At 45.1% G+C, this 25,103-nt stretch overlaps 2 protein-coding genes across 2 annotated transcripts in view; both read left to right on the top strand.

Moving 5' to 3' along the window:
* Positions 1-13,286, top strand: part of LOC147684721 (uncharacterized) — a 73,769-nt gene extending 60,483 nt beyond the window's left edge. The window contains exon 2 of the mRNA XM_086942268.1: positions 13,258-13,286. Coding sequence (XP_086798394.1) covers positions 13,258-13,286 — 29 coding nt within the window. The remainder of the gene's footprint in view (positions 1-13,257) is intronic.
* The window catches only part of ADAP1 (ArfGAP with dual PH domains 1), a 455,296-nt gene that overhangs the window by 96,528 nt on the left and 333,665 nt on the right, over positions 1-25,103 (top strand). The window contains exon 2 of the mRNA XM_086940564.1: positions 14,349-14,479. Coding sequence (XP_086796690.1) covers positions 14,349-14,479 — 131 coding nt within the window. The remainder of the gene's footprint in view (positions 1-14,348; positions 14,480-25,103) is intronic.

Here is a 25,103-nt window from a genome sequence, read left to right as displayed (position 1 = left end):
AGACTCTGTCCCTCACCACCCCTTGTTGTAAATATTTTTGTCCACCCTAAGCGTGGAAGGGTATTCTCAGATGTGAGACCCTTGCTCATTGCACCATCAGGATTCAAGCAAACCGGGCCGAAGACGGCTGTAATGCCAGAAACCGGTCCCCGGGAGCTTGTTTCCTTCCCAGTGTAAGAATTGGCTTTTGTAGTTTGGTTTGCCCTGTTCCCATCATGCACTGGGACAGGAACAGACTAATTTGCATACAGCCAGGTTCTGAAACTGGGATGGTGCAGTGAGCTAAAAAACAGTGTTGGATCTAGCCCTGATCTCTTGACTGGGTGAGAGCTTTCTGCTTAATTCAGAGACTCTGTCCCTCACCACCCCTTGTTGTAAATATTTTTGTCCACCCTAAGGGTGGAAGGGTATTCTCAGATGTGAGACCCTTGCTCATTGCACCATCAGGATTCAAGCAAACCGGGCCGAAGACGGCTGTAATGCCAGAAACCGGTCCCCGGGAGCTTGTTTCCTTCCGAGTGTAAGAATTGGCTTTTGTAGTTTGGTTTGCCCTGTTCCCATCATGCACTAGGACAGGAACAGACTAATTTGCATACAGCCAGGTTCTGAAACTGGGATGGTGCAGTGAGCTAAAAAACAGTGTTGGATCTAGCCCTGATCTCTTGACTGGGTGAGAGCTTTCTGCTTAATTCAGAGACTCTGTCCCTCACCACCCCTTGTTGTAAATATTTTTGTCCACCCTAAGCGTGGAAGGGTATTCTCAGATGTGAGACCCTTGCTCATTGCACCATCAGGATTCAAGCAAACCGTGCCGAAGACGGCTGTAATGCCAGAAAACGGTCCCCGGGAGCTTGTTTCCTTCCCAGTGTAAGAATTGGCTTTTGTAGTTTGGTTTGCCCTGTTCCCATCATGCACTGGGACAGGAACAGACTAATTTGCATACAGCCAGGTTCTGAAACTGGGATGGTGCAGTGAGCTAAAAAACAGTGTTGGATCTAGCCCTGATCTCTTGACTGGGTGAGAGCTTTCTGCTTAATTCAGAGACTCTGTCCCTCACCACCCCTTGTTGTAAATATTTTTGTCCACCCTAAGCGTGGAAGGGTATTCTCAGATGTGAGACCCTTGCTCATTGCACCATCAGGATTCAAGCAAACCGGGCCGAAGACGGCTGTAATGCCAGAAACCGGTCCCCGGGAGCTTGTTTCCTTCCCAGTGTAAGAATTGGCTTTTGTAGTTTGGTTTGCCCTGTTCCCATCATGCACTGGGACAGGAACAGACTAATTTGCATACAGCCAGGTTCTGAAACTGGGATGGTGCAGTGAGCTAAAAAACAGTGTTGGATCTAGCCCTGATCTCTTGACTGGGTGAGAGCTTTCTGCTTAATTCAGAGACTCTGTCCCTCACCACCCCTTGTTGTAAATATTTTTGCCCACCCTAAGCGTGGAAGGGTATTCTCAGATGTGAGACCCTTGCTCATTGCACCATCAGGATTCAAGCAAACCGGGCCGAAGACGGCTGTAATGCCAGAAACCGGTCCCCGGGAGCTTGTTTCCTTCCCAGTGTAAGAATTGGCTTTTGTAGTTTGGTTTGCCCTGTTCCCATCATGCACTGGGACAGGAACAGACTAATTTGCATACAGCCAGGTTCTGAAACTGGGATGGTGCAGTGAGCTAAAAAACAGTGTTGGATCTAGCCCTGATCTCTTGACTGGGTGAGAGCTTTCTGCTTAATTCAGAGACTCTGTCCCTCACCACCCCTTGTTGTAAATATTTTTGTCCACCCTAAGCGTGGAAGGGTATTCTCAGATGTGAGACCCTTGCTCATTGCACCATCAGGATTGAAGCAAACCGGGCCGAAGACGGCTGTAATGCCAGAAACCGGTCCCCGGGAGCTTGTTTCCTTCCCAGTGTAAGAATTGGCTTTTGTAGTTTGGTTTGCCCTGTTCCCATCATGCACTGGGACAGGAACAGACTAATTTGCATACAGCCAGGTTCTGAAACTGGGATGGTGCAGTGAGCTAAAAAACAGTGTTGGATCTAGCCCTGATCTCTTGACTGGGTGAGAGCTTTCTGCTTAATTCAGAGACTCTGTCCCTCACCACCCCTTGTTGTAAATATTTTTGCCCACCCTAAGCGTGGAAGGGTATTCTCAGATGTGAGACCCTTGCTCATTGCACCATCAGGATTCAAGCAAACCGGGCCGAAGACGGCTGTAATGCCAGAAACCGGTCCCCGGGAGCTTGTTTCCTTCCCAGTGTAAGAATTGGCTTTTGTAGTTTGGTTTGCCCTGTTCCCATCATGCACTGGGACAGGAACAGACTAATTTGCATACGGCCAGGTTCTGAAACTGGGATGGTGCAGTGAGCTAAAAAACAGTGTTGGATCTAGCCCTGATCTCTTGACTGGGTAAGAGCTTTCTGCTTAATTCAGAGACTCTGTCCCTCACCACCCCTTGTTGTAAATATTTTTGTCCACCCTAAGCGTGGAAGGGTATTCTCAGATGTGAGACCCTTGCTCATTGCACCATCAGGATTCAAGCAAACCGGGCCGAAGACGGCTGTAATGCCAGAAACCGGTCCCCGGGAGCTTGTTTCCTTCCCAGTGTAAGAATTGGCTTTTGTAGTTTGGTTTGCCCTGTTCCCATCATGCACTGGGACAGCAGGAACAGACTAATTTGCATACAGCCAGGTTCTGAAACTGGGAGGGTGCAGTGAGCTAAAAAACAGTGTTGGATCTAGCCCTGATCTCTTGACTGGGTGAGAGCTTTCTGCTTAATTCAGAGACTCTGTCCCTCACCACCCCTTGTTGTAAATATTTTTGTCCACCCTAAGCGTGGAAGGGTATTCTCAGATGTGAGACCCTTGCTCATTGCACCATCAGGATTCAAGCAAACCGGGCCGAAGACGGCTGTAATGCCAGAAACCGGTCCCCGGGAGCTTGTTTCCTTCCCAGTGTAAGAATTGGCTTTTGTAGTTTGGTTTGCCCTGTTCCCATCATGCACTGGGACAGGAACAGACTAATTTGCATACAGCCAGGTTCTGAAACTGGGATGGTGCAGTGAGCTAAAAAACAGTGTTGGATCTAGCCCTGATCTCTTGACTGGGTGAGAGCTTTCTGCTTAATTCAGAGACTCTGTCCCTCACCACCCCTTGTTGTAAATATTTTTGTCCACCCTAAGCGTGGAAGGGTATTCTCAGATGTGAGACCCTTGCTCATTGCACCATCAGGATTCAAGCAAACCGGGCCGAAGACGGCTGTAATGCCAGAAACCGGTCCCCGGGAGCTTGTTTCCTTCCCAGTGTAAGAATTGGCTTTTGTAGTTTGGTTTGCCCTGTTCCCATCATGCACTGGGACAGGAACAGACTAATTTGCATACAGCCAGGTTCTGAAACTGGGATGGTGCAGTGAGCTAAAAAACAGTGTTGGATCTAGCCCTGATCTCTTGACTGGGTGAGAGCTTTCTGCTTAATTCAGAGACTCTGTCCCTCACCACCCCTTGTTGTAAATATTTTTGTCCACCCTAAGCGTGGAAGGGTATTCTCAGATGTGAGACCCTTGCTCATTGCACCATCAGGATTCAAGCAAACCGGGCCGAAGACGGCTGTAATGCCAGAAACCGGTCCCCGGGAGCTTGTTTCCTTCCCAGTATAAGAATTGGCTTTTGTAGTTTGGTTTGCCCTGTTCCCATCATGCACTGGGACAGGAACAGACTAATTTGCATACAGCCAGGTTCTGAAACTGGGATGGTGCAGTGAGCTAAAAAACAGTGTTGGATCTAGCCCTGATCTCTTGACTGGGTGAGAGCTTTCTGCTTAATTCAGAGACTCTGTCCCTCACCACCCCTTGTTGTAAATATTTTTGTCCACCCTAAGCGTGGAAGGGTATTCTCAGATGTGAGACCCTTGCTCATTGCACCATCAGAATTCAAGCAAACCGGGCCGAAGACGGCTGTAATGCCAGAAACCGGTCCCCGGGAGCTTGTTTCCTTCCCAGTGTAAGAATTGGCTTTTGTAGTTTGGTTTGCCCTGTTCCCATCATGCACTGGGACAGGAACAGACTAATTTGCATACAGCCAGGTTCTGAAACTGGGATGGTGCAGTGAGCTAAAAAACAGTGTTGGATCTAGCCCTGATCTCTTGACTGGGTGAGAGCTTTCTGCTTAATTCAGAGACTCTGTCCCTCACCACCCCTTGTTGTAAATATTTTTGTCCACCCTAAGCGTGGAAGGGTATTCTCAGATGTGAGACCCTTGCTCATTGCACCATCAGGATTCAAGCAAACCGGGCCGAAGACGGCTGTAATGCCAGAAACCGGTCCCCGGGAGCTTGTTTCCTTCCCAGTGTAAGAATTGGCTTTTGTAGTTTGGTTTGCCCTGTTCTCATCATGCACTGGGACAGGAACAGACTAATTTGCATACAGCCAGGTTCTGAAACTGGGATGGTGCAGTGAGCTAAAAAACAGTGTTGGATCTAGCCCTGATCTCTTGACTGGGTGAGAGCTTTCTGCTTAATTCAGAGACTCTGTCCCTCACCACCCCTTGTTGTAAATATCTGTCATAAGCACAGCGCAACCGACGCTGGTGACGGAGCGGTTCCGTCACAAGCATGCGCCCGCCGCTCTTCCGCCCCGCCCCCTTAGCACTGCAGCGGAATAGCCCCCGCAGTGAAGGGGTTAAACGGGGTCGCATTGCGCGCGCTGAACTGGTGTCAAGTTGTGGCGGCCTTTATAATTTATTTGGAGACACTGACACTACTGTAATGACTGACAGTAGCGTCAGTGAGTGCCCCCTAAATAAATTATAACGGCATCCGCCCTCAAAACAGTGCCACCTGGGGCGGACCCCCCCTCCCCCCCCGCCTACGCCCCTGCGATTAAGTGACTATCCATCAGTGGCGTAACACAAAATAGTGTCTCCATGCCCCTGCATAATGTGATGAGGCGACCTGAGTCTAGATATTTCACAGATATTCATTTGCAGTGGCGGCTCCTCTGCTAAGGCGGAGGAACCTCGCCTCACTGAACAAAAGGAAAAATAACAAGATAATAACTATCGTTATTATCATGTTATTTTTCCTATGGCTGTCAGTGACTCTCGGGCGGGGTGGGGCTGGCCAGAGCAGGAGAGGAGTGGTGTGCACTCCCAAAGTGCGCATGAACTGTTTGGCCGGCCCTCTTGGGTCAAACAAACAGTTCTTGCGCACTGCATGCTCCTACCAGGCTGCATTACACAGTCTGGTCAGGAACATGCACAGACTTCCTGTTCCAGTTTGAGCGCCGATCTACGGCGCTCAGACCGATCACAACGCTGTACTGCAGCGTTGTGATTGGTCAGGGGAACCTGTCTGCAGGAAGTTGAGGAGGACGCAGGAGAGGTGGCAGCCAGACAGCCGGTGCACCGGCCGTTCCAGGTAATTGGTTTTAAAAAAAAAAGGTTTTTTTCTGTTCGCCCTTCGGCCCCCGCCCCACTACCCGAGACCGGTAGCAGCCGCTATTGGGCTGAATGGGGGCCCCATGAAGGATTGCCGACCCAACCCCCTTGCCCCTCACTGCATCGGAAGGGTGGAAGGGCTGCCGGGCCTATGTTACGCCTCTGCTATATATCTCTGGTACTCGAACTTAAAAAGGATGCTAAATCTTCATTGTGTCTCAGTGGCACATCTTAGCATAGGGGTTCACTCCTCACCGAGACAGAAGTGCAAGTGGTTGTTTTTTTAGGTCTGGTTTGACAGTGCAGTTCTTTCTTACCTATTGTTAAAATTTCTTTAAAAGGAGCATGAAGTGGACCTTTTGCTACACCGAGGATTATTTATTTCTGTTGACATGCTATTGGCCGTTCGGTACATAGTTCATGTGACATTATGTCGATCAGATGTTCACTTATAAATTAGTTCCTTGTGTATTCCTATAGAAGCACTAGCTAAAAGGTGTTATGTTAAGAAGATGTGTATAGCACAAAATAACAACTTCTAGGTAGTGCTTCTACAAGAATGCATGCAATGGTTGATTTGTAAAAAAAGAAAAAAAAGTGCTGGGGCTCTTATCAGGAGGCCCCTGCAGCTTGCACCACACATTGCCATGCCATGCTGCAATGACAGTAACAACACAACCAGTACTTAATTTGTAATAAAATAAGTGCCAGGGTCCTCGTCAAGAGTCCACTGCAAGTGTGACAATTCAGACTCTGCAAGACCAGCAAAGCTTTAAGAATGGCTTGAGTGGCAGCTATTAATTGTTTTTAATGTATATTAAATTAACAAACAACAGTTTTTCTGCTCATCTTTAAATAATACAAACAGCACCACCATGTGGCAGCTGTCATAAGTGCAGGTTCCAGCAATTAAGGGCTGGTGCTGGCAATTTAGTGCCAGTGCCAAGTACCGGCTCAAATTAAGCACTGAACACAACTACTAACCATCACACTCCTATAAGTGTGACAATTCAGACTATTCCAGGCCCCCAAAGCTATAAGACTGCCTTGATCATTAGTCATTTTGTAATGTATACAGCATTGATAATTAACTGTGGTTGTGGTCATCTCTAAATTATCCAGAGAGCGCCACCTTGTGGCAGACTGTCACAAGCACCTGGGATTGACAATTAAGTGCTGGTGCTAAGCACTGGAAACCACCAGCTCAAATTAAGCACTGCCTTCAACACAATTACAAAACACCAAAAACAATGTTGTGTGTGCGCTAATAGAAGGAAGTCGTGTCACATTTAAATAGCATTTTTTAAAATATTTAACAAAACCACCAAACAACAAACACATTGCTGTGTGTCCTCAGAGAAGTCAATTGTATCACATTTAAATAGCATTTTTCAAAGGGTTTAACAAATGTCATGTATTAACATTCCCCAACCTATTCTAAATGGTGAGAAAATGGCATCCTTATTTAATGTTTAACAGTTCTTAAGAAGGGTCCCCAGCCCTGGGGCCACATGGTGTCTTTAAACATAAAATGGTTCAGTCTCTTAGTCGTAAGACACCTAAGCACTCCTTGAGCCAAGACCGTGCCTTTTGATCTCTGTGGGGACAATTGATCTGCACGATCTTCATCAGGAGTGATACATTCTTATTCAGAACAAGGCGGGTATGCCTATAAAAGGACCAATGTACAGGCATTAATGGGGAAGATTTGTTAAAAAAAAAAAAAGTAAATCTAGACTTTACTTTTTACAGCAACGTGCGCCTCAATCAGTTCCCCTCAGTGTTGGTTTTGGTATACTGTGAATACAAAAAACAGGGCTTGCTTCACTGAATAATGTATTACAAATATTTTTTTAAATCCCTTCACCAAAATACCCACTGATAACAGTTTTTAAATGGGACTCTTATCCAGTTAGTAGAAAAGAGGAGAGAAATGACCTTTCGGGGTGGATTTAATCACTCCCATTCTGCGAATAGAAGGTAGAATGATTTTGAAATTACAAAAAGCTCAGACAGGTCTTAAGGAATTGTCTGAGATCACCAGTATTTAAATCCCAGTTAAACATTCCAGTATTCCTGCCTGTTAATTCTGGAACAAATTTGCTTTGGGAACCCGTCCTGGCTTTTCCCTGCGAGATAACCCCTACTGGGCATCTCCAAGGTGAAAGCCAGGCATCCCATCGTGGTGGGGCCGTAGTAGAGATTAAGCAAGCTATTGCCCAGAGTTGCAGAGTGTGAACCGATGATTCGAGTAGGCACTGAGGCAAGAATTATCGAGTCTGCGGACATTTTGAGCTCAAGACCCGGCCGCGTCGGGAATTGAACCCTGTTCCCGGGTCTGACCTCTGCATCAGGGTTTGCCTCTTCTAACCGGTAAGCCACACTTCTCCACAAGGAATCCAAGAGGAACAAACCTCTCACTAAATGTGTTTGTGTTAAAGGGAGAAAGCAGATTAATGCATCACATTTCAATGAACAGGAGGTCTCCTTAAAATGGATGAATGGAATCCTTAATACATAAGGGTGATCTGGAGCATTGAAAACGCATTAAAGATACATGTCTTCACGAGACATCACTGTACATTATAATGTATAGATTGCTTTAACGTTTTAACATTTTCATACGCTTTATGTTAAGCTTTCCTGATGAGGGTCACCTTTCATACAGAATTGATGACTAGCTGAACATATCCTTTTTGTCATCTCATTGACTTGAACTGATGTACTTGGTATATTCTGCCAACTTCGAGGTCCTGATGAAAACACCAGTACTTTGGAGAGCCCTGATATATGTTAGCAGGGTCCTGTGATATGATGAATACAGATTAGTATATCATTTTTAATTAACCACGTAGAAGGGGGACATCAATAAGCACTGTGTTGCCCGCCTCAAACATTTTTTGTTTTATATTGGGAATACTCCCCAGCAAGGTTAGGAATTTTCAGAGTAAATGCATTATGGAAGGGAACATGAATTGATGGCTGCCCATATATCTCCGTTTACTCCTTGTAGTATGACTGATAGTATCCATAGATGTGCTTTCCCCAGTGTTAGATGGAAAGCCTGTGATGCAGTAGGTCACACTTATGCGGGTGAGGGCTTTAAATACCTATTATGAATTGCCATATGAATGTGTTGCAATATCTGTTATTTCTCTTGTTAACACAATCTGTAACACATTTAGTGAGAAGTGTGTTACTCATAGGGTGTATGTGTTTTTCGTTGAGGGTGATGGGCGGCTTTATGTAGTACAGGTCTTTAACTTTCCGTAATGTATGATAAAATTCAATAACCAAAGCATATTTTTACTTTAGCATGTATATATATATAGAATATGTATCAACCTTTCAGAGTGTTTTATGTTAAGAAGAACAAGTTCATGTGGCATGCTGATGTTTATAGTCTAGTACAGTTTTTAGGTCTCGCCTGTCGATGCGCATGCGCATCGAGCAAGCGAGACTATGGGGGCTTATCCACTCTTTGTCCAACTTGCAAGGAATCGTGGCGATTCCTTGCAGTGCCCGTGACTTTTAAGCTCAATGCGCATGCGCATTGAGCTTAAAAGCACGTGCACATCAGTTCCCTCATCCGCACGTCGCATTTCTCCTCCCCCTCGCCCCCTCCCCTGCCCGCCGTGTCGCATTTCTCCTCCCCCTCCCCTTATCTGTCTTCCCTTCGTCTGTTCCCTCTCCCCGCTCCGCCCCCTCCCCTGCCCGCCGTGTCGCATTTCTCCTCCCCCCTCCCCTTATCTGGCCTTCCCTCCGTCTGTTCCCTCTCCCCGCTCCGCCCCCTCCCCTGCCCGCCGTGTCGCATTTTTTTTAAATCACCACTTACCCCCTACCCCCCAGCAATTCGAACACTGACGCCGTGCTCGGTGTTTCTCTTGTTAACGAGAGTAACCTTCTGATACATAGTGCCCACTCATTAACTATTGGGGTAGCACGAGTCAGCTGTCCCAGAAGTACGTATACAGTGGCCAAACTGATCCTCTTCCCATCGAGCAAGTCTATCGCCCCAGAACGTTAACATGTCTAGGCCAAAACTAAATTTCCAATGATCCAACTGTCCAGACCACGCACCTGTCCACAATGCATAACAACCCGAAGATCCGCCTCTATGAAGAATGACATTAACTTAACCCACAACACGCCACGAGCGACGCCAACTTGACAGGGCTCCAAGATGCGGAAACCACTGCTAGTACCTCATTTGGGTTTACTTCATTAAGTCCATCAACAGAGACAACTGACAATCCGCTACTATTCGAGAAAGAAAACACGTTACCTTAATAGCATGCAGCTCATTGCAACGTATATACCAACAGTACTGATAGTTAACATAAAATGCAACGTTACCATTGTACTTAAAGAGAGCTTGCCTGCAAAACAAGTTAAATAGGAAAATGTAGTTCTGTTTCTCTAAACCCCGTCGCCCCCCACGGCTCCCTAAAGTTGACGGTTAGGGGATAAACAAAGTTGTGCGACCAGACCGGAAAACGTAAACAGATGGGCCGGGCTTCATGCCTACTACTGAAAGGTATGATTCCGCTCATTGACCCGCTGTTCTTTACATCAGACGGACATTAACCCGTTTCAAAATGGCCTTTGGTGTTACTGCTGGGTATTCAAGCTTTACTTTTTTTGGGACTGACGACCGTCTCTACTCAAGGCTCATTGTCTGTTAACAGGGTAGTATTGCATTCCACAACGGTAGTCCAGCTGTAATTACGAACGTGAAAATTAGCCCTACCCAAGATGGCCGCCTTGTCGCCTGTATTAAGGCTGCCGTCGTTCTGAACGGGAAAACGTAATATTTCCAGATGACAACTTTTTGAACATAACTATTAATTATGATATTCTGAGCGTTAAAACATACACTGCCAAACGTGCCTTCACATCCTCACCCCCTCATCCTCACACACCCTCACTCACCCTCACACCCCTCACAACCCTCTCACCCTCACTCAGCCTCACACCCCCTCACCCTCACACACCCTCACCCACCCTCACCCTCGCACCCTCTCACCATCACCCCCTCTCCCTCACACACCCTTACCCTCATCCCCTCACCCTCACACACACTCTGTCACCCTCTCACCCTCACCCTCACACCCCCTAACCCTCACCCTCACCACCTCACACACCCTCACTCACCCTCACACACCCTCAAACACCCTCACTCACCCTCACACACCCACACCCTCACCCTCACACACCCTCACCCTCACTCACCCTCACACCCTCACACACCCACTCACCCTCTCACACCTGCTGCACTCTCCTGCTCTCTAGAGATGTGGCCTAACGACCAGAGCTGCCATCTATGCCACGTAAATACAAAACATGTTGCATTCCAAATGCTATAGGTGTCACATTCGCGAAAGTTATAACTATTGGCGTTGCAAATGACAAAGCTATCAATTTAGCTATTTTAAAAACCAACAAATAAATAAAATATTTGTCATTTACAAAACCAATAGCTCCAACTTTTCTAATGCGAGACCTATTGCATTTCCAATGCTTGTTCCTCCTTATATGCATACTTGTTACAATGGCAGTAAAGATAAAATAATGAAACCAGCCGGGCAGAGCAATGGAGAGTTGTGTCTTCTTGTGCTGGCTGGGAAAAAGGGAGAAAGATTGAAGTGCTCTATGCACATACATCAGAGAAGGGCTTCCCACATTTTTGAAGTGCTGCCTAATGGATCCACAGATAGAGGAATTGAAGTATTTAAGCCACTCAGACACAGATTTAAGCCACCTCCCAATGTGTTGGTTTAAGGTACTCTTCAGTCGCAGCAGACGCATTCTTTTTGCCACTATCAGTGATTTTTATATATATTATACCACCGAGGAATATGTTCCACAGAAATTAAAATGTGGTGTGATGTTCACTTCCCTGTACTCAAGTCCACGTGTACTGAGTGTATAGAGGGACTCCAGTTGCATGGGCTGATTCTGCTGTGACTAAACCCTGTGTTTTAGTATAGTTCACACATTTTAATTACATTACATATCTTAAGATGATCAGAGTTGTAGTATTGAAAATAGGTCATGTTTCAACTTTCTCAGTGGGGAGTTTGTATCCTGGTACGTGTCAAAGTCCTTTGGCGGCCACCATGATGGCTGAGCAGGTTCTCGATTCTGGATGAAGTATTAACGAAGTATGTCGTCAATTTTTAGTCCGTGTCCACTTGGAGTGGGAGGGCAGTATTGGCAAGACTGTTACTGCTGAAGGTAGTGTGGGATTATAATAGTAGCCTTGGTGACTGTTAGGTTGTGTTATTATAAAGTACAGCATTCACTTAAGGTTTCGTAGTGTAGACGTTGATGATGCAGTTCATGGAAGTCACATTTCTTTATTTCTAAATTTTTTAAATGTATTTATTGAGTTTTGCAACGTACAATGCAACAGAACAAATTGTATTTGGATAACTTCGCATACGATTCTCCAAATAATAGTGTCAGTCACTTAATAGAAGAGAAATTGGGGAAGGGGGGATTTTAAGAAAGGATATAAGATAGAATAAGGTGAGGAAAATAATCGGGGAATTAAACAGAAACTCGCCTCTCAGCGGTTATCCCTCTCGCCCAATAGGATATAAAATTGGAATAGACACATCCGTTCAGGCCCTGGAAGTCACATTTCTAACAGTATTTCCACTGGGACCTCTCCTCTCTTATTATATAGTTGCAAGCTATCTCTTATAACAAACCAACATGCATATGGCGCAGGCTTTTGTCATCTGGGAATTGGGTGATCGCTCTTCCAGTTTGTTGGTAGTTTAATTTGACCTATTGTGAGGGTTAGATTTATGGAGAAGCGAAGTGTACAAAGGTGCCCCTCCAAAGTCAGGTGCAGTAACTCCACTGCAATTTCTAGGAATATTTGTTATGCTATTATTTTTTCTGTAAGGCAATGAGGCCCATGTGGTAGTCTAGAGTTCATATATATGAACAGTTTCAGAAATTCTGGTCTATTGATCTCTGTATTAGTGTTAGGTCCTTCTCTTTAGTTTTTGGTTAGTCTGTGAGAGCCAAAAATGAAGGTCCTGAACAGAATGCTTGAATTATTTGACATAATTCTGAGAGGCTTTCATTTCTGGTCTCTTATTTTTTTTTATTGCATATTATCTAGGTGTTCATTGCATGTTTGTGGTCTGGACGTGCAAAGTTACTTGTCTGAACCCCCTACTTGGGTTTCAGCCATCCAAAAAAGTAGAACATATTGCATTAATCACTTAAATAAGATCTTTGTGGTCGACATTGTTTCCGTACTAAAGATAATATTGTAATATTTTCGTGAATCAGCGGACACGTGTTGCGCTCTCTTGGAGATGTATTAAGTGTGTTTTAGTGTACTGAATTCAAGTGAGGCCAGAAGAGAGTAAAATGTCCTTGCGAGTATTTTAATCTGTTAGTTTTAGAGCAATAAATTCTGCTCCATGTATTAGCAATGGGGAAATTCCTTTCATTTTTGTCTAATAGTGAATAATTTTGCCAAATGCTCCCTTTATCCATTAAAATCTTGCTTTGGCTTTTCTCTTGTGTATTCTACAAAATTTTTTTTAATTCCTAATCTTTGCAATACCTGGTGTTTGATACTGCAATGAACAGATGGAAGTAAGCTGGGCCAGAGGGAAAGAGTAGGGCAGGGAAGATTTTAAAAAAATGAGTAGAAACAATCAAAGGAACATCATAAAAATAAATCCTGGGATTTGCAAGTCATCATCTAAAATCCAAGAAGGGGAAAGTGGTGAATCTAAATGCTGGTCAGAAAGAGGGGATGGTGTACTTAGATGTGACGATAATGCTGTTTTATTTTTTCAGATATGGAGAAAAAGAGGACAGTCATATAACTGAGGGTTAGTGAACACGGGGTGGGCATACCATATGTAATTCTCTCTAGTATAATTTTCAGAATTTCTTCAAAATTACATGGATTTGCCCGAGGAGTGTAATCTGGCATTTAGCGCTATTTTCTTAGTACAAAATTCACCTTAGCATCCAAAATTGAACTGAGGATGCATTTTGCGTTAAGAGAATAGCACTAAATGCAAAAGAATATGAACCGCAGCAACTTTTCGGCCTCCCTAAGTACAGTGCTCCTGTGCTCCTGTTGTAGGCTTTTTGCATCAAACTACTTGTTACACAAGCAGGCATAGTTGTGTCATTTTCAGTAATTTCGAGTAACAAGGAATTACCGAAATTGCTCTGAAAATTCCAGACTAATTAAAAATAAGTCCAGGTGGTGAGGAGGAGCAGAATTTTGTCTCTGAAAGCTGGTGAGAAGGAGAAGATTGATGTAACTGAAATCTTTAGAGAAAGAGGACGGTGAAAAGAGAACAGTGATGTACAAGTACTTTATTTGTGTAAACAAATTGATGCCAGGGCCCTCGTCAGGAGTCCACTGCAGCTTGCACCACACATTGCCCATGCCAGCACTGCCAATGATCGTACCAACACAACTACTAACCATCACATTCCTATAAGTGTGACAATTCATCTCCATGCCCGAAAGCTATAAGAATGGCTTGGGCAAGAGCTAATAGTCATTTTCAATCTATTTTGAATTAATAAACAACTGTTGTTGTGCTCATCTCTAAATTAGATAGACAGCACCACCATGTGGCAGACTGTTACAAGGTCTGGTGTTGACTATTAAGTGTGGTGCCAAGCACCTGAAACCGCCGGCTCAAATTAAGTACTGGATATATCACAGACCCTGAGGGAAAGAAGAGGGTGATGTGTCTGCGAGATGATAAGAAAAGTCACAGAAATGTATCCAACAGACCGATAAGACATTGTGAAGTATAAGAGATTGTAAATCCTGTGTGAAAAAAAACCAGTGTGGAAAAGCCTGATTAATTTTACTTGTTTTTCAAGTTTAAAATATTGTCGTTTTGGTTCTTGTCTTTCAGATCCCGACTGGGCATCCCACACTCTCGGGGTGTTTATCTGTTTGAACTGTTCGGGAATCCACCGGAACATCCCACAGATCAGTAGAGTGAAATCGGTTCATTTGGACGCCTGGGACGATGTTCAAGTCGAGGTATGTACATGTTGCACTGAGGCATCGAGCATTTCTACTAGTAGGCGTCGATAACCGCTCTGCTCATCTCCTTCCATCCAGTTCTGCACTTGCATAGGTACACGATTTATGATTTACTATGAGGTGAGCAGCGTTGTGCACGAAGTAACATGTTCACAATTCATGCACAGGCCTGATCCTCTCTGGGCACAGCAGGCAAGCTGAGCTGACTTCATGAAAAATAATCCAATTCAATTTAATATAGGCTTTATTCGATTTATGAGTAAATCATAAAAGCACAGTTAAAAAATATACACACTCAAATATATTAAATAACAGTCATTTAAAAGAACCAGATTTCCAGATCCAGATAAAAGAGTTTAGATTTAAAAAGCATAATACATCACGCTTTACCACTTTTCATTATACACACTTTGTAGTTAACGTTATGATAGCCCCATAAGCAGTGGTCAATTTCACATAGAATTCCTAAACCTGATAACATTTTTTTAAAATAAGGCGACGGAGTCCACAATCATTTCATTATCCAGTAGTTGTAATTTCATATATGCTACACGACATTGTCTTAAATCTAGAGTTTTTAAAATGGGGATTATGAACCTTCTCCTTGGGACTGAATAATGATAAATAATGTACACGTGGAGTCTAGGATGTAAAGACGCGAGTTCGGTGACATATGGGGGATACTTTGGAGGTTCTCATAGGGTGGGAAGGCATGAATGCCTCACAAAGGGGACATGAGATAAATGCATAGACCACACCCATAAGACATGGCTCTGGAGATACAGTCATTAAGGGTAAATGTCCTTCTATAAGTTATATCTATAGTGAAGTGCAACTCTTCCAACACCTGGGGCCATATCTTGAAGAGCTGCGGCCCTGCTCCTTTTTTTCGTGTTGAAAGTTCATATATATAAGAATTTCTTCCTAGTTAATATATCAACTTTAGACAGAATAAGACAAAAACTGAGATAGGCAATTTCTGCTCACGGTTTCCGACTTGTGCTGTCTGAATTTTATTAAGTAAATCCGAGACTTTCCAAGATACAACATCAAACTAGCGCAGCACCTCGTGATAGAGGCAATGATGTCCTTGACAGCAATATTGAATATTTGGAAAGGGGATTATATAATTGTTTATATTCATGTAGCTCCAGTAGTTAATTTATTTAGCTGCAAATAAGTACTCCCAGATGGTTTGTGTTTATTTGTCTTCACACAACTTGTATCAGGGACACTTTTGATATTGTTCACAGCAAGCATAGTTTCCATTGGGCTACATTGAAGCCTTGCAACCCAAGTGGTGTTGTTTTTTGTGTGTTTTTATAAAAGAACATCAACAAAAGATGCAAACATTGAGATCTACTGGTTTAGGTATCCATTTGGCCATGAGAGAGCTGTGAGGTTAAGGTTCAGGTTGTGAAAAATACTGCATCATTGTGGTAAAATGACTTTACTGTCCCACATCACGCAGATGTAGAAAAATGTTTGTGAATGTGTGTTTTATTTTACACCCACCAATTTAAATGGGTGAAGTCTACTTTCATGGTAAATACCAATTCTAACTCATCCAGAATTTACTCAAAAAGATACACGTGTCCTCAAGGAATTCACTGCCCCTTTTTTTGTTCTGTTCTGTAAATGTATTGTTTGCCCTGATGGTGTCCCAAGGATGTGCAGCCATTAGGCTTGAAACATCTGTTTAATTCAGGTAGACTAATGGACAATTGAATGGACAATAAAAATGGTTTAATATTGTTGTCTTACCAGAACTATTAATTCCCCACTTGTTGACATTTCGATGTGCTTTTTGATATGTTACCCTCCACAGCATGAGTACCTGAATAACTTGGTGCAGACCCTCTTGAAGTTGAAAACTGACTGTCCACAGGTGGGTCAGCGGAGCCTGCCAGTACGATTGTACGCAGTTGAAGCGACCAGGACAGCTAGGGGACTGCAACTCTTACTGAACTAATTTGTCCACTTTATGGAGGGCTTGGATTTGCTGGTCAACAACAACAAATCTATTGTAATGCAAGTAGGTTCACGCCCTAGTAAACCTTACACTTTTGTGGTAGGGTTACGCTGGTCCCTAAGACTGATGTATTTTCATATTTGGGGGTAGTGTTTGACGCCGCTGTGAACTGGTCTCCCCTTATCAGTAGGACACAAGGGGACTTTGTTAGGACCAACACTGCCATCTTCAATTTTGCATCTAGATTGGGCAATAGACCCATCGGAGCCCTCTGGCAGATCTGCAAGGCCAAGTGTATCACTGAGGTGGCCTACGGTAGTGAGATTTGGGGATATTTGAAGCATGAGGAACTCCAAACTGTCGAAAACATCTTTTCAAAATGTCTATTATGCTTACCACAGTGTATCCCCACTATTGTAGTCCATGAAGAACTGGGGATAGTCTTTCTTTCTGCTCTGCTGTATTACCGCCCCCTATCACTGTGGATGAACTCATGGCTCAGGGAGTGAATTGCCCTAAGTAATGATATTTTAATTGACTACCTTTCTCTGGATCATTATCACTGTATTCCCTGGCTCAAATACGTCCGGGACTGTTTTACAGATTTGGTTAAGGGTTGATCTATTTACCAACCCAGAGAATATCTGTAGAAGAGATCAGTGTTCGGTGAAGGAGAACTTCTTTAAAAAACAGCAGCTGGACAGGAAGGAAGGGGAGCTAATGAAGCACATCGTGCATAGGTACTTTTTTGACAAGGTTCAGTTTGGACCTTTTTCATTATCTGCTGGCCCACCCGGGTGGGACACATAGGGGCCAGAGTCTGTCTCCCTGTGGCTGCGATTGGAAGTCTCCACAGGACATGAGGCAGTTTTTTGAATTAATGTTTTGCAGTTTTTATGAGGTTCCAAGAAAGCCTTACCTCATTCCTATTTTAAAGAAGTCAAACTTTAAACAGGTTAGACCTGTTTTTTTTTTAAATTTTACAAATACTTTCCAGTAATTTTCTGCTATATGTCCTTAGCTTCGTTGAGGTCTGCGGTCAGGCTTAGATCTAGCTGTGACTAATCTATACAACTGTGACTGCCAAGGAATGTTGTGACTGTTATATATGATTGCTTTAGGTAGTGTCATAGCCCTTTTTTATTATTCCTGTAATTTAGTGGGCCGGCATCTATGAACTGTACCGTTAAAGGCCTTCAGAACAAAATCCATTCCAGTCTTGACTTTTTTGGATAATGACGGTTACATTATTTTTGTAAACTATGGGATATTGTAAGTGACCTGTGCCACTACAAGTCCTTTTTATGTTGCATACTGTGTAGTTTTAACTTGACGTATTCCTCTTTTTCTTTTCGCCGTAAACACTGTACATAGTTTTAAATGAGTAGTGATGATTTCAAGAGAAATGTAGGTAGGTTGGATTGCATAGCGGACCCCTAGCCGAGGTTTTTGCGTTTTCCCCCTCCCTTCTGATCTTAGCTCTTAATGTAAAACTATTACCAGGATGATTTAGAAGGGGGTGGGATGAAAGATATAATATGACCATTTAATGAACCATTTTCATTATGTACTGGAAAATATATCGTCATCTATTGTACTGTAATATTTTTCCTTTCTTTGTACTCTTATGGTCTATTTTGAAAGCTCGAATATTGTTTATTATGATGATGAAGGGTACCTGGGCGTTGTCCTGCTTTATAAGACTTGCGAGACCACCATTCCATAGTCTTTGCTTTAATATATTTATTTTTGACGATGAATAAGGTATTGCTGATTTTACTCTTATCTTTATACCCAAATATCAATTCATTCTTTTCAAATATGCCATCTGGGTATTTAAAAATACCTGATTGTCTCCAGGAAAAAAACCTTAGCATTTCATAAAAGTGTATGTCTGGTTCACCTCTGGTTGGAAGTTTAGACCTCATATGTAATTGTCATGCACTGGAGCCTGCTGCTCTTAAACCTGGACATCGATTCATCCAAATATTACATGTAGCCGAAGCAACATAATGCACAAATTTAGCTCTGCAACACCTTCCAATTTGCTTCTGAGTGGCTTAAGGAAATGGAAGGAACAAAAGCTGCAGATAGGCAGATTCACAATGACTGGTTTACTACTCTTGTCTTGCCTCTGCCTTTATGACCCTTGAGACCAGCACTAGCACGGATAGGGTCGGTGTACCAAATAAAAAACAACTTTAACAGTTGATGCAACTGCCCAACCATACGGACACCCATGCTCACTGCGTGAAAAGACACTGTCATCACCCCAATATCCCTGACTCTTTTATGGCTTGCGTTTGTAGGGAAACCAGTGAGATGTGCGCTTCCACGTAGAAGTGTAAAGGAAAATTGCAGTAGAACTACTGCATAGCATACTCACCCTACACATGCACAAGAACATTGACTCACCATACACATGCATTGGTGATTACAGTCACCCAAGTCACACATGTAGTGGGATTCCTGCCAATACAATTTTCATGTTTTTATTTCCCTTCTGTATTGAAGCTGTGTTTCTGGGACTTGACCAGACACTTCCCTGACTTTTACATAGACCTAGTGGAATTATTGCCTGCCTATAGTTTGGAACTAAAGTGCCTAGAGCGCTGCATACCTGACTGTTAGATGTGCAGCTCTGGAGGGTGAGAAGAAAGAAGTGTGAACGACCCACCTGCAGCCAAGAGCGGTGCCTTCACAGCCTAGACCTTCGGTTGGGTTTAGAGGAGCTCTGGCTCAACCTAGACATGCTCCAACTTCTTACAGTTTAGTAACTTCCCGCTGTCCTGGTTGCTCTCTTTATAGGCGATTGTGACCTCCTTATCTATTTACCTTTGCTGACCTCTTTTAATGTAGCTCTTTCTCAATCTCTTCGGGGGGATTCGGAGGGCATTGACCAAATGCTTGCTTGTCTTTGTCATCGCCTCCATTGCCATTCACAATGGTGCCATACTTGCCCACAATCTGTGATCAAAAAAGAGGTACACCTTTTTTAGATTTCCTTAGAGTTTATTGGGGCACAGGCAATTGAATCATTTGACTGTTGACCTAACTATGACATCACAGGAAATTACATCATTACCAACATCAAATCACAGCTGGTGTCTAGAGAAAGCAGCTGGTAATTAATAAAACCACTCATTGAGTTAATGAGTCCTCTGGATAAAAGTGTGATTATCAGTCAAAATAATTCAATTGAATTCAACGAAGAACAACTTCAAGAATGCAAAGAACTGGTAAATAAAGGCTTGGACTGAATCCTCATCATTATCACATGGAGTCACCAAATAACCCTAAACTTTCAGCTGTCCTCACACGGGGCTCAGCCCAGGCAGTAACTGGACTGATCTTGCACATAGCTATCATCTAGTAAGTGCTTTAACATACTGTCTCCAGTCTTCAAGAATGACCAAGCTGCTCCCTCAAGTTGCTTTAAAATGCAGCATTTCCCATGGACATTCTCTACAAATACAGTGGGACACGCCCAAACACCTTTGAAAGGGGTTATCGGAAGTGCTTATATTTCCTGTTCTCCTTTTTCAAAGCTAGCTGGAATATTTCAGCATATTCCACTGGTGGGTCCACGGTGCACGCCCAATGCTTGTTTTATCCGTACTTCTTCTGCAGCATAGCACAGAAAGGAGACCGGGCCCTCCTGGCCAGGAATTCTATTCCCAGGTGCTGTCCATGGGCACCGGGAGAAAAAGTGATCTTTCCCAAAATCACAGGATGTTGCACCGAATCCAGATCCCAAGTTCCAGAGTCAGCAGCTCTTGCCCCTACACCACATTCCCTACCCTCCCCAGCAGTTTCAAATGTGCATTAATTTCTTCCTTTATACATCATGTGGAAAGCCACACATGGTGCAGTGCAAAACATGAGCCCTGTCCCACCAGTCTGTGCAGTTTGCATGGGGGCCAGAAAACAGCACCAGACTGTGACCAACCCTCTGCCCCGCCCAAATGATCACTCATTGGATGGGAAGTCAGTAGGCAGCTGTATTATGGCTGCAATGGCTTCTCTCTCTCAAGCAGGCTCTATCAGGCTGAAATTCAACGTGTTTGTTACATCCTGCTTTCATTTCTTATCAGTCCTTCTTTAGTGTTTGTCATTACTTGCTCAGCAGGCATCTATGATGTCACATAGTGTTCCAATTGTGTATGCTTGAAAGCAGGGACAGTTACATCTGAGGCTGAGCTGGAGTCCATCTGCTCCTGGTGGGGTTCCTATTATTGGATCTACTTTATTCTATTTTATCTACCTGACCTGAATCTTATCTTCAATAAATCAAATCTGTTTCATATACTGGACTTAAGAACTCTATTTGTTACAGTGTTCTTTTATGAACTTTATCGCTGTTCATGCAAAGGAAATCCCACGCCCACCCCACGCCTTCGACAAGCAGTAAGATGTTTAAATCCAGGTTTAAATCCGTAGATGGCAGGGCTGCCACAAAAGTGGTAAATTGGTAGGATTGGCTAGTATATGATGGATCCCTTGTAAACCAGCTACTGAATTCACTTGGCACAAACTTTTTTTTCAGTGGCTTTTCTCCCCCGGGTGGAATATCTTCAGCAGGGCAACATCATATAACCCCTAACCCCCTTTTCTCACATTGAGCTTCTCCTCCTCTTGATGTGTGTGCTCCAAAGATTCTAGTGCCCCTGGATCTCTGTGTCTTTACATCAACATATATTTGCTATTATTTTCAAATTGTGAACAGAATTAAGAAATACAAAAGCACTGCACTGGGTTAGCCAATATCTCATTGTTTGAACATACATATTGGTCAATAGGGATTTCTTGGCAGAGATAACCCCCATTTTCGTAACAACTGAAAACGTAAAACCTGCCCCCCTCAACTCAAACTGTTGAAACCTAAGTAGGGAACTGTGAGGATGTGGAGAACCGGCCCGATGTTTGCCCTGAAGGTTAGCCGACAAGCTGAATACCTGGAGAGAGTTATGCACCTGTTCAGAGCCATCCAATCCTTTTCTAAGGAAGTCACCTGTACAACTTTTGTCACTGAGCTTACCTCCAGGTAAACAAATCGAACAATTTTTTTCTACGTATTTCTTACTGGTCCATAATCTAGTAAATCTGATAAGCCCTCTTCATACTGCACTGCCAGGACCATGACTTGTTCCTAGAATGTGCATGAATCTAAGGACTACTAAAGAGCTTTCCTCCAAACTTGACTGTGCACACTTCTCCCATTTATCGGGCAATTGTTTCTTATGACAATTCATGCCGCACACAAACATTAGATATACTCTAGGCCAGGGTTTCCCAAAGTCGGCCCTTGGAGGTCTGTGTCCATGCCAGACGTTTAGCATATCCCCATTTAGATAAATGCAGTTATCTTAAAATCTAGCCTGGATCCGGCACTCCAGGACCAGCTTTGAAGAACCTCCCTCTAGGCTAGAAGGTACTAAATAGAGAGTGAAATGAAATCAGATGCTTTTATTTTATTTGGCTTCTTGGTTTACAAATACATACTAAGCATGGACTGTTATACCTCAAGGTTCTTGCTGTCTTGTTTGTCTAAAGATAGACGATAAGCTGTTCTAAAATTATTGAGCAATTCCTGGTTAATGTAAAGTTGTATCATTTAATGTTCCACTGAGACCCGAGACTGTGATTGTCTTGTGACTAAAGGTAAATCGCCTATCTTCCACAAAATCGAAAGCAGACTTGAACTGCAAGCTTAAAACTACACAGTTTCAAAAAAGCATATAAAAAGAGGTTTTTGCACACCTATCCTACTGTCTAAGATCTCACTCTATTGGGAGACCAAACTGGATGAAAGAATTTTCTGCATATGGTCACCTGCTGAGAATGATTCCTGAGATGCAGCAGGGTATCTCAGCTGACTGCTCAAATAATGTATCCCCATTGGCCCGGGACTTTGAAAAACAGTTTGTAAATTGTTTTGAGGTAAAAGACAATTTAACAACCCAAAAATAATGTATTTTCCACCCCACAAGGTATAGGTTGTATTAGATATAACAAGGCCAGTAATGCAGTTAGCATTGTACTCATCCTTTCTAAAGTAAAAACTTCTTAACAAAACGCCCCCAACACTGAAACCTAAAACCAGCCCTAAATCCAGCCTCCCAGTCCTGAAACACCCCAGCCTCCCGCCCTGAGCCCTAACACCTAGCCCTAAAACGATCTTGGCCCCAGCTCTGAACCCTAACACCACCCTTCCAGCCCTAAAAACACCCCAGCCCACCACCCTGAGCCCTAAAACCCAGCCCCCAGCCTTGACCAGAAAACTACTCGCCAAGAAGCATCCCGGTCCTTCCTTTTTGTCTCACCTGGGCCGCCCTGCGTAACTTGTCTGAATCTTGTCCAGGCAGGAAGTCGCTCCAAGCATACCCCACACCTCCCACCCCCTGCCCATTCGCTCCGAGTCTAGAGCGTTGACTACCTTTAACACACAAATGCCTTTTTTTTTTGTGCATCTATACTACTATTATAAAGGAAGAACTTTGAGGCTTTGAGGCGGGTAAACTTGGGAACCACAGCGCCAATCCACACAGTCGATACATCGTTGTAATCCTCAGGGTGTGCAGATGGACATAGGCTATATAAAGTTAAAAAATACGTTATATTTAAAAAATTTACATTATAAAAAAAGTAGTCTCCTCGAAGTAGCGCCGGCTGCGACCTGCGTGCTGACGTCAGGAGCGCGGGGAGGTGCGGCGTCCATGAGCGCGAGGAGGAGTGGCGGACATGGCGCGGGGGAGGAGCGGCGACGAGCGGCGGACATGGCGCGAGGGAGGAGGTGAGGAGCAGCGGACCGGCAGGAGGAGCGGTGACCAGCGGTGAGGAGCGGTGAACTGAGAAGCGGCGGCTGAGGTAAGGCTCCGGGGGACAATGTCGGGCAGGCGGGGTCAGGGCAGGCGGGGGACGGGGACTTACACCAAAAGAGAAGGAGGAGCGGTGAACTGAGGAGCGGCGGCTGAGGTAAGGCTCCGGGGGACAATGTCGGGCAGGCGGGGGTCGGGGCAGGCGGGGGACGGGGACTTACACTAAAACAGAAGGATAGAATTTAGATCAGCTGAGGTAAGGCTCCGGGGGACAATGTCGGGCCAGGCGGGGGTCGGGGCAGGCGGGGGACGGGGAGTTACTACAAAACAGAAGGGTACAATTTACATCGGCTGAGGAAAGGCTCCGGGGGACAATGTCGGGGCAGGCGGGGGTCAGGGCAGACGGGGGACGGGGACTTACAGCATCTGCCATGGAGATTTATGCAGAGCGCCTCAACACTGGGCCTTTGTGACATCCGGGGGACAATGTCGGGGCAGGCGGGGGTCGAGGCAGGCGGGGGACGGAGCGGCCGGGTGCCCGGGCTGCTGGGCAATGTCGGGGCAGGCGGGGGTCTGGGAAGCCTGATTGCTCCCGGACAAGGTCGGGACAGGCTGCTAGTATTTTATATAGCGCGAACTAGACCCGAAGGTATCGGAGCGCTTTACTTGAGCACCGTATTTACATTACACATTCAGGCACGGAGAGATTAAGTGATTTGCCCAGAATCACAGGATGTGGACGCGACCTTGAGGCTCGAACCCTGATTTCCAGCACCAGCGTCGGGCGTTTATGCCGACGGACCACATCCTCTCCCACCTCCTCTTTACCGCCTTTGCAACGAAAATCATTGTAAAGGCATGCGTGGAAAGTCATACTTGTTGTTAAACCATGCGTGGTAAAGGTAGTTGCATTGTAAGGTGCTCATTGTAAATGTTATGCGTGGTAACTGCTGCGTTGTAATGGCTGTTTCCCTTAAAAAATAGTATTAAAAAAAAAATCACTTCATTGAAACCGCCCGACTACAAAACAGAACAATAAATTACATTATAAAAAAGTAGTCTCCTCGAAGTAGCGCCGGCCGCGATCTGCGTGCTGACGTCAGGAGCGCGGGGAGGTGCGGCGTCCATGAGCGCGAGGAGGAGTGGCGGACATGGCGCGGGGGAGGAGCGGTGACGAGCGGCGGACATGGCGTGAGGGAGGAGGTGAGTAGCAGCGGACCGGCAGGAGGAGCGGTGACCAGCGGTGAGGAGCGGTGAACTGAGGAGCGGCGGCTGAGGTAAGGCTCCGGGGGACAATGTCGGGCAGGCGGGGTCAGGGCAGGCGGGGGACGGGGACTTACACCAAAAGAGAAGGAGGAGCGGTGAACTGAGGAGCGGCGGCTGAGGTAAGGCTCCGGGGGACAATGTCGGGCAGGCGGGGGTCGGGGCAGGCGGGGGACGGGGACTTACACTAAAACAGAAGGATAGAATTTAGATCAGCTGAGGTAAGGCTCCGGGGGACAATGTCGGGCCAGGCGGGGGTCGGGGCAGGCGGGGGACGGGGAGTTACTACAAAACAGAAGGGTACAATTTACATCGGCTGAGGAAAGGCTCCGGGGGACAATGTCGGGGCAGGCGGGGGTCAGGGCAGACGGGGGACGGGGACTTACAGCATCTGCCATGGAGATTTATGCAGAGCGCCTCAACACTGGGCCTTTGTGACATCCGGGGGACAATGTCGGGGCAGGCGGGGGTCGAGGCAGGCGGGGGACGGAGCGGCCGGGTGCCCGGGCTGCTGGGCAATGTCGGGGCAGGCGGGGGTCTGGGAAGCCTGATTGCTCCCGGACAAGGT

The sequence above is a fragment of the Lissotriton vulgaris genome, chromosome 10 (assembly GCF_964263255.1).
Source record: "Lissotriton vulgaris chromosome 10, aLisVul1.2, whole genome shotgun sequence".
NCBI classification, from domain to species: Eukaryota; Metazoa; Chordata; class Amphibia; order Caudata; family Salamandridae; genus Lissotriton; species Lissotriton vulgaris.
The sequence above is the reverse complement of the archived record's forward strand: the minus strand, read 5'-3'. Positions and strand labels throughout refer to the sequence as shown.